This window comes from Esox lucius, chromosome 1 (genome assembly GCF_011004845.1).
Source record: "Esox lucius isolate fEsoLuc1 chromosome 1, fEsoLuc1.pri, whole genome shotgun sequence".
NCBI classification, from domain to species: Eukaryota; Metazoa; Chordata; class Actinopteri; order Esociformes; family Esocidae; genus Esox; species Esox lucius.
In genome coordinates, this window is record NC_047569.1 from 17,754,561 (window position 1) to 17,771,889 (window position 17,329).

Below are 17,329 nucleotides of genomic sequence, written 5' to 3' on the forward strand. Positions count from 1 at the left end.
ATCTTTTTCCTATATTGTTCATACAGTATGATATGTTATGAATGTACATTATCAAAAAAATCAGATTTTAAGTGTTGATAAGTGTTGGTGAAAAAACATCTTAAAGATGCACTTTGGGATCTAAAACCCTCCTACCTCTTCAGTCTAAGTAATAGCTTCTGTCCCCTGGCAATGTGTCATCTTGCCGTGAGAATGACTGACATGCCAAGTGTAGGTTTGATTTAATCGGAGCCACAGAGTCAATCATTTCAGAAAGCCCACGCTGCTGCCACAAAAAGAAATGTGTGCATTGTGCGTGTTGACACTTCCTAGAATGGAGGGAAGACATACATTCAGTCATTTCCATAAGGTCTGAGATATCATCTTTGATGTTTTCGTCTGCTGCTCTGCTGAGAAGCTTTGACCAAGCTGCCTGGTGCTGTCTGAACCATCTGACACAATGAGCTCTGATTGTTTGAAGCAGAATGCTATTAGCACTGAGAGACGGAGAGCTATTAGTGTGGAAATGAAGCATTGTGAAGAGAGGAACACTTCCTCTGGTAGAACACTTCCCGTGGTAGGCTGCTTATGATAACCGATTCCTAACGGGGCTCTAGATTACATTTGGCCTCGCAGATGCATTCAGGGTGATTGGGGGGCCCTCATATAGTGTCATTAAAGCTACTGAAGAATACATACATTCTTTCCCTTCATTTAATGGTGAGCACAAGGAACAATAATTGAATTAAGCAAACCACAGAGAATCTGTATGGGATAACTGGCCTGTGTTTTCAAATCTGTACAGCCCTTTTTCACTGTTTCAAACATTTTCTATTTTTAAGGGATATTATTAGTCAAAATTCAATTCTTTTGATTTGTCAGGTGCACCGTGTAACACAGTGTCACTCTGAACGATGAAACATGGCACGCGACATCTACGCAGTAGGCATTAAGAAAAATATAAGGGCAAAATTGTTTGCAAAAATATACATAACAATAAAAACTAGCAACAATCCCAGAGAATGTAGAAATGGGACAGTATGAAATTCAGAATTTATAAAATCTTGAATATTATAAATGTAAGTGTAGTAGTGCCTATAAATGGATCCATTAAATGTGATCATATACATTGAATATTTCCCGTGCCACACTATTTACCAGATATGCCTGCTCTGTATGTGTTGTTTTAGGCTCCTACTCTGGCGATGGGACGTCCTTCACCGAAGGGAGGCCGTCTGAGAGTGGGCACTCCAGCCTATCCCCTACTACCCAGGAAAATGACAGAGAGCTCCTCCTGGTGACAACCGCCTCACCCCCGAATATCCCCAACCACCAACCTGTCTACCAGGGTATCCTCTTGCACAAGTCCCTCAAGGGAGAGGGGCATTTCTTTGAGGACAGTGGGGGTGTGGAGACCCACGCGACCATGCCCCCCTCAGGTCACCACTTCCCCAGGAACCCCTCCTCCGTCTCTGGCATGGCCTCAACAACTATCACTGTGGCAAACGCACCAATGGAGACAAAGGACGGTGCTTTCCCGAAGGGGCGTGTCTCAATGACTGAGGCGGTGAACAAAGGCCGTGGGAGGAGCTCAGGGAGAGAGGAGGAAGTTGATAACGTATATACCTTGACCACTCCTGACACGCGTGCGTCTGCTCTCCGCTCAGACAAGCCAAACCTGTCCGTTCCCATGGGGGCCAGGCACACCGAGCTCCTTGCCCTCTTTACCGTGAGTCCCCCTCTCCTGACCTCACCAGGGGCGAAGGGTCCCGGGAGGTCAGAGGAACGTAGCACGATCCAAGCCACTGACGGGGAAGCGATGGTGACGCCTGTTGTCGCTGGAGACGTGGATGATGAGACCACCACGTCCACTATTACTACCACCACCATCATCACCAGCATGAACCAACCAGGTGACAGGGTGACGTAGCTAAATGAGCTCCTTCCAGGTGGTCAGTGTGTAGTCAGATAACCCACGGTCTATATGGGAGGCAAGTGGGTAACCCTCTACATGCACACGCGCTCACACGCACAATGCACACACAATAACCTCCTTTTGTCAGCATTCTCTGGAGGGAACTCAGACAGGTAAAAATAAAGGAGGGGGGCAGGAAGACGTCAGGGCCACCTGTAGTCAGGGTTCATTGGTGCAGTGGATCTACACCTGGGGCCAACTGACCAAGGAGCAAAGAGGGTGGGCGGGGCCAGGAAGCGACCAGGGTGTGTTCTTCCCCGTCCTAATGTCGTGCCAATGTGTTTTCCCTGTTTTTCCTTTGTGTCCACTCAGTTCCATGCAGCTCCAACCTGACAGCCCCAGAAGGTTTTATTGCCCAGCCATCCGGCTCTTGGTACTACCCGTCAGTAGACTGCACCTACACCATCACTGTCTACATGGGATACGGTCTAGAGATACAGGTCAGGAACCCACTGTTATTGCTATGAGAGTATTCACTCTGACCATCAACAGGAGTGCATTGTTTTTTTTAATATAAAATAATGGCGTATTACAGAAATGCAACACCCGACATTGGAACATACTGTCGAGAGAAGGCATTATGCAGATACCCAAGGCAACATCCAAAATGACAATTTGGCTCCCAGGCAATCAGCCACTAGTGCTTCAAAATGATGATAATGGCCACTCAGTTCCACTTTATCTCCAAGCTATTTACTGTCATTGTGTAGCGGCTGACCTTTGGAAAGCTGACGCAGGGATCTGAACAGGGAATCTGCCTCCACCTGAACCCCCCCATCCATATTATTAACACTCCGGCTTCCGGCACTCACATAAAATATACAATAGCCATTACCCCAGTGACCTTACAGATGCTTGGCATAATATGTTAGGGATGAAAATGAATATGGACCGCAAATAATTGTCAGTGATGCATCCCAGCCGGTTGGTGTCTTCAGTAAAGGAGGAGAAGAGGAAGAGGGTGGAGACAGGTCAACGTTCCTTCTCTCCACTGTTCCTGCTCTCATTGCCCTCCTGAATGGAGAGCAGCACTTTATACACTGCATGTCATTTATATACACCTCCAAGTATATTATATATATTAAATACGGTAGATATAAACACAAGACGCAGTGTGTATGTATCCTCTTGCCCTGTTCTTGGCATATATGATTTTCTTCTTTAATTATTTAAAGTGACTGAGATGTATGGAAGCCGCAAACTTAATTAATGAATTATAGATTATGTGTCTAGGCTTTAAGTTTGGTGACTTTTTTAATGCCTTCCTGTTAAAATGTTTCTTCTTAATGTAATTAAGGAAATCCAACCCTTGGGGTGATTGACAAAATAATGTGGAATCAGACAATGTGGAGATCACCCCTCTACACTTCCGAAAGTTTAACGGCCAGATAGTCGATTGTTGTCATCCGGTGTCTGCTAACTTTTTAATTCCTCTGGAATTCTTTGATTCCTCTGGAAATCTTTGATTCATCTGGAATTCTTTTGGATTAATCTACTTCAAGTTCTTATCTAGACGAGGGGGCTTTGTAGAATGTGGGTCTGAACAGCCCCAATGTATAATCCATTTTAGAGTGAACTGGATTTAAACGGTTTCCTTAATGTAGGCCTTGGAAGATAAAGATTAATGTGGATTATTCCGTGGGCAGCATTTGTTTCTTGTCTGTGTTAAATGGCCTTGCCTCCAGGTCTGCACACCTAGTCACTGCTCTGCTCCACCAGGCCTTAGGGTTTGTGATAATGACTGCTATAGCTCTACTGGAGAGGGAGGAAGGAGGGATAGGTTTGCTTGCAACTATAGTATAAATCCATTTGAAATCAATAAGACTTTTTGATTTGAAAAAACCTTACACTAAACAAAAATATACACTCACCTAAAGGATTATTAGGAACACCTGTTCAATTTCTCATTAATGCAATTATCGAATCAACCAATCACATGGCAGTTGCTTCAATGCATATAGGGGTGTGGTCCTGGTCAAGATAATCTCCTGAACTCCAAACTGAATGTCAGAATGGGAAAGAAAGGTGATTTAAGCAATTTTGAGCGTGGCATGGTTGTTGGTGCCAGACGGGCCGGTCTGAGTATTTCACAATCTGCTCAGTTACTGGGATTTTCACGCACAACCATTTCTAGGGTTTACCAAGAATGGTGTGAAAAGGGAAAAACATCCAGTATGCAGCAGTCCTGTGCGTGAAAATGTCTTGTTGATGCTAGAGGTCAGAGGAGAATGGGCCGACTGATTCAAGCTGATAGAAGAGCAACTTTGACTGAAATAACCACTCGTTACAATCGAGGTATGCAGGTAAGCATTTGTGAAGCCACAACATGCACAACCTTGAGGCGGATGGGCTACAACAGCAGAAGACCCCACCGGGTACCACTCATCTCCACTACAAATAGGAAAAAGAGGCTACAATTTGCACAAGCTCACCAAAATTGGACAGTTGAAGACTGGAAGAATGTTGCCTGGTCTGATGAGTCTCGATTTCTGTTGAGACATTCAGATGGTAGAGTCAGAATTGGGCGTAAACAGAATGAGAACATGGATCCATCTTGCCTTGTTACCACTGTGCAGGCTGGTGGTGGTGGTGTAATGGTGTGGGGGATGTTTTCTTGGCAACCTTTAGGCCCCTTAGTGCCAATTGGGCATCGTTTAAATGCCACGGCCTACCTGAGCATTGTTTCTGACCATGTCCATCCTTTTATGACCACCATGTACCCATCATCTGATGGCTACTTCCGGCAGGATAATGCACCATGTCACAAAGCTGGAATTATTTCAAATTGGTTTCTTGAACATGACAATGAGTTCACTGTACTGAAATGGCCCCCACAGTCACCAGATCTCAACCCAATAGAGCATCTTTGAGATGTGGTGGAACGGGAGCTTTGTGCCCTGTGCATCCCACAAATCTCCATCAACTGCAAGATGCTATCCTATCAATATGGGCCAACATTTCTAAAGAATGCTTTCAGCACCTTGTTGAATCAATGCCACGTAGAATTAAGGCAGTTCTGAAGGCGAAAGGGGGTCAAACACAGTATTAGTATGGTGTTCCTAATAATCCTTTAGGTGAGTGTAAATGCAACATGCGAAAATGTCAAAGACTTTGCCAGGTGGATTGCTTTGGCAAAGGAGACTCACTAAGAGGGATGTAAACAAATTTGTGTGCAGGTAGAAGATTTTTTTTTGTGTAGAAAATGTCTGGGATATTTTATATCAACTAATGAACAATTGGACCGACAGTCCATATTTCCCCATCAGGGAAGTGCTCAGAACATGATGTTTTGGACCTGTATGCTAAAACATTCAAGAGATAAAGCTGTTCAAAATTAAACAATTTTATATAAATTAATCTCTGGATAAGATACAAAGTTGATATAATTTTTTATTCTTACAAAACTGGGTTGTGAAACGTTTGGAATTGTGTTTTTCCTTCTTTTTTTATTCATTTATTTTCTCATCAAATGTTAAAATATACATTCACATATGAGGTAGCTTAAACCCTATTTTACTTCATCTGACATCTTTGTGTTCTCCGGTCCTCGTTTGAGTGGGTACCATGCTTTGGCTAATACATTTAAAATATATCAATTACATTGAAAAGTCTGCCTTCAAGCTGGATCACAAAGATGTTTGGAAGTTAAAACATCAGAGAATGTTGACAATAATGGGAATATCTGATGTAGTAAATTATACTGTTAGTGAAAAACATATTGAAAACATACAAATACTGCATAGTTAATGGACTAAATATGACATTTGATAGTGAATGGACCAGCAGGCATCTTTGTGGTAGTAGTTACAATTTAAAATGTAAGTTCACTGCACATTTTAATGGTATGTAATGGTATTGTGGTGTATCCTAAATCAGTCAACTTTGAGTATTCTATCACCAGAATATTTTAGCTTTCCGATCCAAAGTGGTCACTTTCTGACCTCTTCTTCCATGAGGAAATATACATTAAAGGCTTTTGTTTAAATGAAAAGGCATACTGTCCAAAAAATAATTCTAATTGATTTACCCCTATAGTACACCAATTCCATAACTCCCTACCAAGGTAAGCCTCATCAGGTCTACTTCATACCAGTATTGTAAAGCGGAATGGGAGAGAGACATGGAATATTGTGTATCACCATTATTTTAGCAATTTTTTGGTAACACTCTATTTGAAGGGGTGTGAATAAGAGTGACATGACACTGTCATGATACTGTCATAACCATGACATGACACATGAAGGAATCATTTTGAACGTTTATGAATGTTGTCATTAGGTGTCATTTGGTTGATTATGTCCTTTTTTATGCAAGGTTGACATTGTTTGGGATGCCTTTGTTATGAAAACTTGACATAAACTGAGACAACATAAACTGCCAATGTCTTTATGAGAACTTTACATTAACTGAGACAAAATATCCTGTCAATGTCTTTGTAATGACAACTTGACATTAACTGAGACAACATAACCTGTCAGTATCTTTTTTTAACAAACAAGTCATGTTAATATCAATGATTTTTGCAGGAAAATAGTTTGCACTGTCATTTTGTTAATGTTGATGCAGGACATCCATTCATGTAACTAGTGGTTTGCATGAACAATAAGCTAAGTAATATACATTATTCAAGAGATAATATACATAATCCAAACTGTTAATATGATTACAGTGCGGTAACCATTATTAAAAGGTAGACTGGTTACTTGCGTCTTCATATAGGTGTGACACATACAAAATGTATGGTCGAATTTGGGTTGATATAGATTTTTGAAGGACACTTTTATATTGAAGGACACTTACTGCGTTTGACCTATAGGGGGCAGTTTGACGTGGTTGTGTTGCGTTGGGACTGTTAAAGATTAAAACACTTGCGGGTTCTCGTAACTCTTCAAGGAAAAGCCATGTCTTTCTCATCATTTATCCTGTTTTCCTGGTCGGTAAAGTACAAAAGTACACTGGACCCTTCGATACCGTTTGATAACTTGCCTGTTAAAGTGTATGTAGAGGGTTGGAAAAGCATGGTAATTGTATAACTATGACAGGGACCCAAAAACGAATTTGTTACTGTACTGTACTGAATAGTTTTTTTTCGAAAACAGCACTCCTGACAATATCCCTAGAATTAATATAATTTAATTTTGTAACTGTATTGTTTAAGAACTTTGCAGTCATTGCACTGTGATTAGCGATTAGCTAGTTCCTTGTTCCTTGTTAGCTGGCTTTGGTTGGTTATTGGCTGGCTCCAGTTAGTTGTATGCTGCTAGCTCCAGTCAAGTGTTTGTCAGTTCCGGGTAGTACTTTGTTAACTTGCTCAGCCATGTTCTATTTGTGTTAACATGAAGGTAATTTGTTGAACTATCACTATCTAGCCTACTTAATAAATAATGTTTTCAATTTGATTATAATATGAATAGTTTATATTACTTAGGCTATTGTTCATGCAAAGAACTAGGTACTGTACAGGAGTGGATGTCCTGTATCAACCTTAACAAATTACAGTACTAATTGTGTTCTTGCAAAAAACAACATGAGTTTATGTCCTGTGTCAACATGAACAAATGACACTACACTCTGTTAATGCATTTGTAAACCATTAATAAATTAAGGGTTATCATTGTTAACTGTTTGTTCATGTCTTCTTCATCATTGTTAATCAATGTTCGTTCAAGGTAACTACTGCATTTGTTAATGGTTGTTCATGTACCCTTATCGGAAAGTGTTACCAAAGTAGGATTGTTGAAAGTATTATTTTCTTTTGGAAACATTTGTTGTGCAAAAACAATAAAGGAAATAAATGACTATTGCTTTTGTTAAGGAATTTAAAAGCATTAGACAGACTTAATTACATCTTTTTGACAATGTTTGACAAACTTAATGACATCTTTAGGACAAGTCCAAATTGTACCACTGTACTTGAGGTCAAGAAAAATATTAATGACACTGTAATGAATGCATTTGACAGTGTTACAAAACGTCTTGACATGTTTATGACCAGGTCAAATTATACCACTCTACTTGAGGTCAAGAAAAATATTAATGACACTGTTATGAATGCATTTGACAGTGTTACAGCACATCTTGACAATTTTATGACTAGGTCAAATTGTACCACTGTACTTGAGGTCAAGAAAAATATTCATGACACTGTTATGAATGTATTTGACAGTGCTGTAACGTGTCATGACATCTTTATGACAAGTCCAAATTGTACCACTTTACTTGAGGTCAAGAAAAATATTCATGACACAATTATAATGGTCTCATGACAAACAATGTCAAAACCAACCACATATTACAGTTGTATTTAATGCTAACACATAAAGCTAAACAGTTTCTTCAAGTTTTATAATCAGGCCTACTATGACATGTTTATGACAGGTAATGTTTCTGACTAACTGCGCCACAGCATGGTTTGGTGTTTGCTCCGTAGCCGACTGGAAGGCCCTGTAACGGGTGGTGGAAACCGCCCAGCACATCACTGGTACCCAGTTCCCGGCCATTGTAGACCTCCAGCACAAGCGGTGTCTGCACAGGGTGTGTGGCATCATCAGGGACCCTTCACCTCCATGCCACAAACTGCCCTCCTTCTATCAGGCAGGTGGTACAGGTCTCTTCGTTCCTGCACCAGCAGGCTCAGGAACACTTTCTTTCCATCTGCTGTAAACCTGCTGAACTCTGTGACCCATCACTAACCATATCCACCCTTTGTACTACTGGACTCTGACACTGCCTTGCAAAGTCTGAAGTTTTCAGTTGTTACAGGCACATGACTACCTTGGGAACCTCATTGCTGCTATCAGTTGCACATGTTATGCTACCCTACTTCAATTTCATTGTACTGTACTTGTTCAATTACAATAAAGTTTAATCTAATGTTGTCATGGTTAATGTCAAGTTGTCATAACAAAGACATTGACAGGATATTTTGTCTTAGTTAATGTCAAGTTGTCATAACAAAGACATCCCAAACAATGTCAACCTTGCATAAAAAATGACATAATCAACCAAATGACACCTAATGATAACATTCATAAACGTTCATAATGATTCTTACATGTGTCATGTCATGGCTATGACAGTATCATGACAGTGTCATGTCACTCTTATGCACACCCCATTAAATAAAGTGTTACCCATTTTTAAGTCCCAACAAGACTGACATTACTTAGAATAGCATAATAGTATGTTACGATTACCAAAGACCCCTGTGTGATTGAGTGATGCGGATCCTGAACTTGCATTGAGAGATTGCGTCAGTAAGCCGGGTGGATCAATAGGCTATGTGCTAACCAGTCAAGTGTAGTTGTCATGACAGCCTCTTATAGATAATGACTATGCTTGATGACAATGGATATTGGTTGTAGAAAGCCATGTCTGTCTTTGTAGTGAGGAAAACAGTCTATGTTTAATTACCTTTTGGCTACTGTCCCATGTGTCTATCACACTCCATTGATCTGTGCACTGCTAGGCAAGAGAAGACATGCTCATTCACTAACTAGAGACTATATGTCATATCAGAAAGGATTCTGGCACAGTAGTTCACTTCTCTATCACAGTAAATAGGTGGGGTGACTATTAGGCAGCAGCTTATGAAAAACCATGCTAGGTAGTACTGCAGTACATGATGGGTGGTACTGTATGCTGGGTAGTACTACATGATGGGTGGTACAGCATTCTGGGTGGTACTACATTCTGGGTAGTACTACATGATGGGTGGTACTACATTCTGGGTAGTACAACATGATGGGTAGTACTGCATGCTGGGTGGTACTACATGAAAGGTGGTACTGCATGCTGTGTAGGGTTACATGGTGGGTGGTACTACATGATGGGTGGTACTGCATGCTGGGTAGTGCTGCATTCTGGGTAGTACTACATTCTGGGTGATACTACATGATGGGTGATAGTATATGATGGGTGGTACTACATGATGGGTGATGCTACATGATTGGTGGTACTACATGATGGGTGGTACTACATGATGGTTGATACTATATGATTGGTGGTATAATGTGATGGATGGTACTACATGATGGGTGGTACTATGTGATGGGTGGTACTACATGATGGATGATACTACATGATGGGTGGTTCTGCAGAGTATTGATTAAGCCTGATAGGCCAGTATTCTCAACTACTCAGGTTTAAGTGGAACTCGGTACAGCTCAATAAAACATTGTTCTATCTGTAGGCTCTGGTTTGATGGCAGAGATTGATCAGGATGCATTTGTCACTGCTTGGACAGTCTAAAGGGTAGTGCAGTTTGCATGTTCAATATCCGTTAAGAAGTGTCATCCGATACTCAGGAAGAGTGCTTAACCTGAAAGTGACTTTCTGGGATGATACGAATATCTTAACAGCATATGCAACCATTGATAGTATACACTGCTTTAAAGCTAGCCTAAAACTATGTAACTACAGGACAAGGAAAACCACTGCAAAAGTATCAGTTTCTCTGGTTTTACTATTCATAGGTACAGTGGGGAAAACAAGTATTTGATACATTGCCAATTTTGCAGGTTTGCCCACTTACAAAGCATGTAGAAGTTTGTCATTTTTTTCATAGGTACTCTTCAACTGCGAGTGACGGAATCTAAAACAAAAATACAGAAAATCACATTGTATGATTTTGAAGTAATTAATTTGCATTTTATTGCATGACATAAGTATTTGATACATCAGAAAAGCAGAACTTAATATTTGGTACAGAAGCCTTTGTTTGCAATTACAGAGATCATACGTTTCCTTTAGTTCTTGATCAGGTTTGCACACACTGCAACAGGGATTTTGGCCCACTCCTCCATACAAACCTTCTCCAGATCCTTCTGGTTTCGGGGATGTCGCTGGGCAATACAGACTTTCATCTCCTTCCAAAGATTTTCTATTGGGTTCAGGTCTGGAGACTGGCTAGACCACTCCAGGACCTTGAGATCCTTCTTACGGAGCCACTCCTTAGTTACCCTGGCTGTGTGTTTTAGGTCACGATCCATCTTCAATGCTCTTACTGAGGGAAGGAGGTTGTTGGCCAAGATCTCGCGATACATGGCCCCATCCATCCTCCCCTCAATACGGTGCAGTCGTCCTGTTCCCTATGCAGAAAAGCATCCCCAAAGAATGATATTTCCACCTCCATGCTTCAAGGTTGGGATGGTGTTCTTGGAGTTGTATTCATCCTTCTTCTTCCTCCAAACATGGCGAGTTGGTGTTTAGACCAAAAAGCTCTATTTTTGTCTCATCAGACCACATGACCTTCTCCCATTCCTCCTCTGGATCATTCAGATGGTCATTAGCAAACTTCAGACAGGCCTGGACATGCACTGGCATGAACAGGGGGACCTTGCGTTTGCTGAAGGATTTTAATCCATGATGGCATAATGTGTTACTAATGGTTTTCTTTGAGACTGTGGTCCCAGCTCTCTTCAGGTTATTGACCAGGTCCTGCCATGTAGTTCAGGGCTGATCCCTCACCTTCCTCATGATCATTGATGCTCCACGAGGTGAGATCTTGCATGGAGCCCCAGACCAAGGGAGATTGACCGTCATCTTGAACTTCTTCCATTTTCTAATAATTTTGCCTTCTCATAAATTACAGACCTCTACATGCTTTGTAAGTAGGAAAACCTGCAAAATCGGCAGTGTATCAAATACTTGTTCTCCCCACTGTATGTGTTTGAGTAAAATGAACAGTTGTGTTTTATTCTATAAACTACTGAAAACATTACTCCCAAATTCCAAATAAAATAATAGTCATTTAGAGTATTTTTTGTAGGAAATAACAACTGGTCAAAATAACCAAAAAACAACAAACCAGGCAAGCCTAGTTCAGCCGGACCACAATAGAAAGTATTGCCCTCTTGAGATTCAAACCCAGGTCGCCCACATGAAAGGCTGTGTCACTAACCACTAAACCACAGAGCTCTACATTCAATTGGTGTCAGTATAGCTTGTTGTGTCTATGAACAAATCTCACTGGCCATTTGTGAATGATATTGATTATTAAACAGTTAAACTGACTAACGTTTCTTACTAAGTTTCTTACTAAGTACTATGTTTACCTCCACCACAAATAGCGTCTATGAACTGTTCGCTTTTGCCACTGGCCGTTTGAACAGCTTATTAGTCAATAACATGCTTTACCAGTATCTACTAACTTACTGGAATAGTCATAGGAATTGAGCAATGTGCCATTTCATGGCATAAGAACGTATTATTTTCTTTCATGGTATAACAACATATTTTTTCTTTCATTCATGAATTAAATTGATACAATAACTATCAAAAAAGGTGACGATAACTAACTTTTTCATTAAGTGAAACGACGAGAGAATCGTGGAAATAAAATAAATAAATGTCATTGTTCACAATAGATTCGAACTTGAGCCTTCCATCTGAGAGGCACTGTCTTTAACCATAACACCACAGCATTATGCATTTCACCAGTCGCTAAACACTACTGAGCATTGTGTTAAACTGACTAATGTTTCTTATTAAATTTAGCTCCACCACAAATTGCGTCTATGAACTGTTAGCTTGAACAGCTTATTAGCCAGAAATAGGCTTACTGGTATCTACTAACTTCTTAGGAATAATCATAAGAATTGACCAATTTCTAGTGAGACTTTTCCATGCCAGAAACAATCGCAATATAACCATATACAGATTTAGTTAAGGCTCACTGTAAGGTAACTACTATGTTGTAGCCAGCAAATGTGTTTGTTTATCCTGACCCAAAATGCATGCACGGATGCGTACTTCGAAAATCCACAAGAAACAGTCCCACTATAACTGTAAAGTGTTTTATTTCAGGCTTACTATAATGTAGTCCTTGGAGGTTTCAGCCAACAAAGTTTTCTTCTATATGGAATGATTCATTATGCATACTTCACTTCGCCTGCGAGGAGATACGTACGCTTCTCTAACCACTAAACTATTTAACAAAGGGTTGTCAGACAGTCAGTCACTCACTCACTCAGTAAGAGACATTCGCTCTTGTTGGCCGGCTCCACTTGCGCGGTATGGCAAAAAGCATTGTTTGCAGACCTCAAATATTGCAAAGAAACAAATTCATATAAAAATGTTTAACAACATAATACTAATGTTTTAACCTAGGAAGAGTTCAGAAATCAATATTTGGTGGAATAACCCAGATTTTTTATCACAGCTTTCATGCGTCTTGGCATGCTCTCCACCAGTCTGTCACATTGTTGTTGGGTGACTTCATGCCACTCCTGGCACAAAAATTCAAGTAGCTCAGCTTTGTTTGATGGATTGTGACCATCCATCTTCCTCTTGATCAAATTCCAGAGGTTTTCAATGTGGTTCAGGTCTGGAGATTTGGCTGGCCATGACAGGGTCTTGATCTTGTGGTCCTCCATCCACACATTGATTGACCTGGCTGTGTGGCATGGAGCATTGTCCTGCTGGAAAAAATTAATTCTCAATTTAGGGGACATTGTCAGAGCAGAAGGAAGCAGGTGTTCTTCCAGGATAACTTTGTCCTTGGCCTGATTTATGCGTCTTTCATAAAAACAAATCTGCCCAAATCCAGCCTTGCTGAAGCATCCCCAGATCATCACCAATCGTCCACCAAAATTATCAGTGGGTGTAGGTCTCTGTCTAACCATTTGACGACCAGGTGTTGGGCAAAGCTGAAAATGTGACTTGTAAGGGAAGATGAACCTACTCCATTCCAATCCTTATGGTCTTTTGAAAACTTCAGCCTGGCTCTTCTTTTCTTCTCATTAATGAAGGGCTTTTTTCGAACTTAGCACGACTTCAGCCCTGCCCCTAACAGCCTGTTTCGAACCGTCCTTGCCATGCACTTCAGCCCAGCTGCTGTTTGCAATTCTTTTTGTAGGTCACTTGATGTCATCCTATGGTTGATGAGTGACATCCAAATGTCTTTTCGGTCATCTCGGTGAGTTGCCAGTCATTTTCGCCCTCTGCCAGACTGTAGCTTTGTTGTCCCCAATGTCTGTTGCTTGACATTGTTCTTATGAACTGCCATCTTTTACATTTTCTGGATGGAAGCAACCTGATGCTCACTGTATCCCTCTGCCAGTAAAGCCAAAATTGAACCCTTCTTTTTCTCACTCAAAGCTCTTTTGTTATGCTGACTCTTTTGTCATGCTGAAAAGTTATTTTTTCGAGGTACTTGCACTGTTTTTGCCATCCAGTTGGTCCTATTGCAAGAGGATAGTGATGACAATAGCAGTGGTTTTTATACTTTTCATTGTTAAATTAGATTTGGTTCAGGTAATCACCTAATCAGTACCTCATTAAGTAAAATGAGGTGTACCTGTGTTGGAATTTAACAGACACTGCAATGGAATGGCTGCCATACATGTAGAGATGCTGATTTAAGAAAAATTTGGAGTGGTCTCTTAATTTTTTCCCAAGCTGTATATAAACACATTACTTTCTATATTGTCCAACTACTCACTCATTGCTAGGTAGCATGTGGTATGTGAAAACAAGGACCTGTTACTTACATGTGATCATATTCTGTTGGTGAGTTGCTTCAGTATTAAGGCAGACAGCTCATCGGTAAGGTAATGCACGATTACTCCATCATGTATCCTCTGGCAGACAGAAGGCAGGCGGTCAGTACAGGTCAATAAGATTCCAAAAAATCCCACCACCTGAACCGTTTCTTTCCCATGTTGTGGCACCTCAAAACAATGCCCTGTTGGACCCGTCCACACCCCAGTCACATGACACTGTGTGAACATTACACTGGTCTCTGTAAACATAACTCTGGGCTGAATGAACATAACACTGTGTGAACATTACACTGGTCTCTGTAAACATAACTCTGGGCTGAATGAACATAACACTGTGTGAACATTACACTGGTCTCTGTAAACATAACTCTGGGCTGAATGAACATAACACTGTGTGAACATTACACTGGTCTCTGTAAACATAACTCTGGGCTGAATGAACATAACACTGTGTGAACATTACACTGGTCTCTGTAAACATAACTCTGGGCTGAATGAACATAACACTGTGTGAACATTACACTGGTCTCTGTAAACATAACTCTGGGCTGAATGAACATAACACTGTGTGAACATTACACTGGTCTCTGTAAACATAACTCTGGGCTGAATGAACATAACACTGTGCTCTGTGAACATAAACCTGGGTGCTGTGAACATAACGCCGGGTTCTGTGCATAGCTGGGCACAGTTAATCAAAAAGTTAACGTCGTTAACTGTTTATCCGTTCACCAAAAAGTTAACTTCGATAACCATTAATCAGTTAAATCGTTACAAATGTAACGGAAGTTATTGATAAAGGTTAACGTTAATCTTTATTATAAAAAACATACTTTGACTCTAAAAACACCTAAATGCGTCTAACAAAGTGCAAAAAATAAGAAATAAATGTAATATTTGTTTCTGATCATTTTTTACTGTACGTGCTAGAAGCTCAATTTACTTTCCATTGGATTCCTGACTTCCTGACTAAATTAAATGACATGCATTTGTCCTTCTCCATCAAGTGGAGGCAATGTAATGTGAAGTTACAACATTTTTGGAAGGTCTTCTTCTACCAACACTGTTTTGTTGCCCCATGTGGGTGGATCCCTGTGAACTGTTTCCCTCTCTGCTTGTTTTAATCCTCTTGAGTTTTTCCAGAAGTCATTCTTTGTTGGCCAATCACAGAAGATGTTTACAACACACAAATTGCTGTTTGCAAGTAATACGAGGATTCCCAAGTGTTTTCTTTTTCACTCTTGACCTTCATACTGAAGCCTTGAGACTAGCATGTAATCTTACTGCAGAGAAATACATTTTTGACTTTGAAAATAGCATCTAGATATTCAGCACAGCAAGCATTGGATTTAGTCTCGTTCCCCACTCCAGACTGAAGCAAAAAAAATGGCTTAGACTCTAGAGGGTTTTAAAAGTATATTTATAACGTTTTTGGGTTAGCAGACTTGAGTTAACGGATGTTCAATGTAACAGATGTTTATTAGTTAACTTAAACATTAAATCATTAACGAGAATGTTAACTTAACAAATTAATGGTTTGGTGCCCAGCTCTGGCTCTGGGAACATAACATAATAATGTCCCAGAATAAAATGCTGATAATTTTCACATTCTTGTGATTGTTTTTTCATATTTAAAAAAAGATTAGCTAGGACAGTGATGAAAGATTGGAAGAGAAGGGATGAGGGTGTGCTAAAATATCAATTGGCAATATTTAGACCCTATATGTCTTCTGGAGGCACTGAGGCAGTGACATGGAGCAAGACCAGTCGAGACCCGTTGCTGGTTATTTTCAGAGAGTTCATTCATTTAGATTCTCAACACTGACCCAATTGGGACAAGTGGCAGGATGGCAGACAGACATGTTAGTTCACATCCAGAGGTCCTCTCATTTTCTGATGTACACCTGCCGTCTCCTGACAGAAACTGTCTGGGCCACAGAGAGGCCAATGACCTCTCTCTGAGACAGCTCCCATACAATGACGCCACAGTCACACCTGCTGCTAAACAATGTTCAGCACCAGCCAAGGCTGACGGAGAGTCAAGGAGGGAGTATGAAAAAGAAGGGAGAAAGAAGGAGGATGAGAAAGAGGGAAGCCAAAGTCCATTACTGCTCTTTCCTATCTGGCACTCGGATTGCCTTTTCTATGACTTGTTATTGTTGCGGGCGGATTTGAAGTTGACCAGTACGGCCGAGGCAGGGCTTTTAGATGTGGGGAGTGCAGTGAAGCACTTTAGAATCCTTTGTGACAGGTTTTTTAAGATGTTTTCTTTTTCGCTGTTGGAGGTGAGGGGATGGTGGTGGGTCAGCTATCAGCTCTCAGCAGCCTGTTCATCTGTCTTTGATTCACTCTGCTGTAAGAATGCAAACTGTAAAGCAGCTACCCTTAGTCCTCCCCCTGTCCCGATCTCCCAGGTCACCTTGTTGGAGACTTCAGAGACTATTTTCTACCACCCTTAAAAAAAATATATCTGGCCAGACATTCTTACTGGAGGGAAAAATAGCTTTGAGAGTGAGAGGAATTTTAGAGAGCAGAAGGGTTTCAAGAACTCTTTGGAGAATTGAAGGACAGAGAAAAAATAATGAATTAAGGAAGGGAGGGATGGACAGAGGAAAAATGAGAAAGTACTGATGGCTCTAGAGCTTTTCAGTCAGATGACTAATGGGAGCAAAATTACAAAATGCTAATTAACTATGTAAAGGTAATTTCCTGCAATTCTCCAAATGTTTCCATGGGATATACTGATTTTTTTTCTTCTATTCTAACATATTGTCATTACAGGTAATCAACAACTGAAAAGTCATTCACTTTTTTTAATTTCTCCAAAGGGCAGAGAAAAAAGGAGAAATTTCAATGGGTGCCTCGTGAAGGT

General features: G+C 40.6%; 1 protein-coding gene across 2 annotated transcripts in view; it reads left to right on the forward strand.

Moving 5' to 3' along the window:
- The window catches only part of sez6b (seizure related 6 homolog b), a 121,844-nt gene that overhangs the window by 56,981 nt on the left and 47,534 nt on the right, over nt 1–17,329 (forward strand). For both annotated transcript variants that reach the window (XM_020048098.3, XM_010870691.5), the window contains 2 exons: nt 1,170–1,892; nt 2,267–2,394. In XM_020048098.3, the coding sequence (XP_019903657.3) occupies nt 1,170–1,892; nt 2,267–2,394 (851 nt within the window). The remainder of the gene's footprint in view (nt 1–1,169; nt 1,893–2,266; nt 2,395–17,329) is intronic.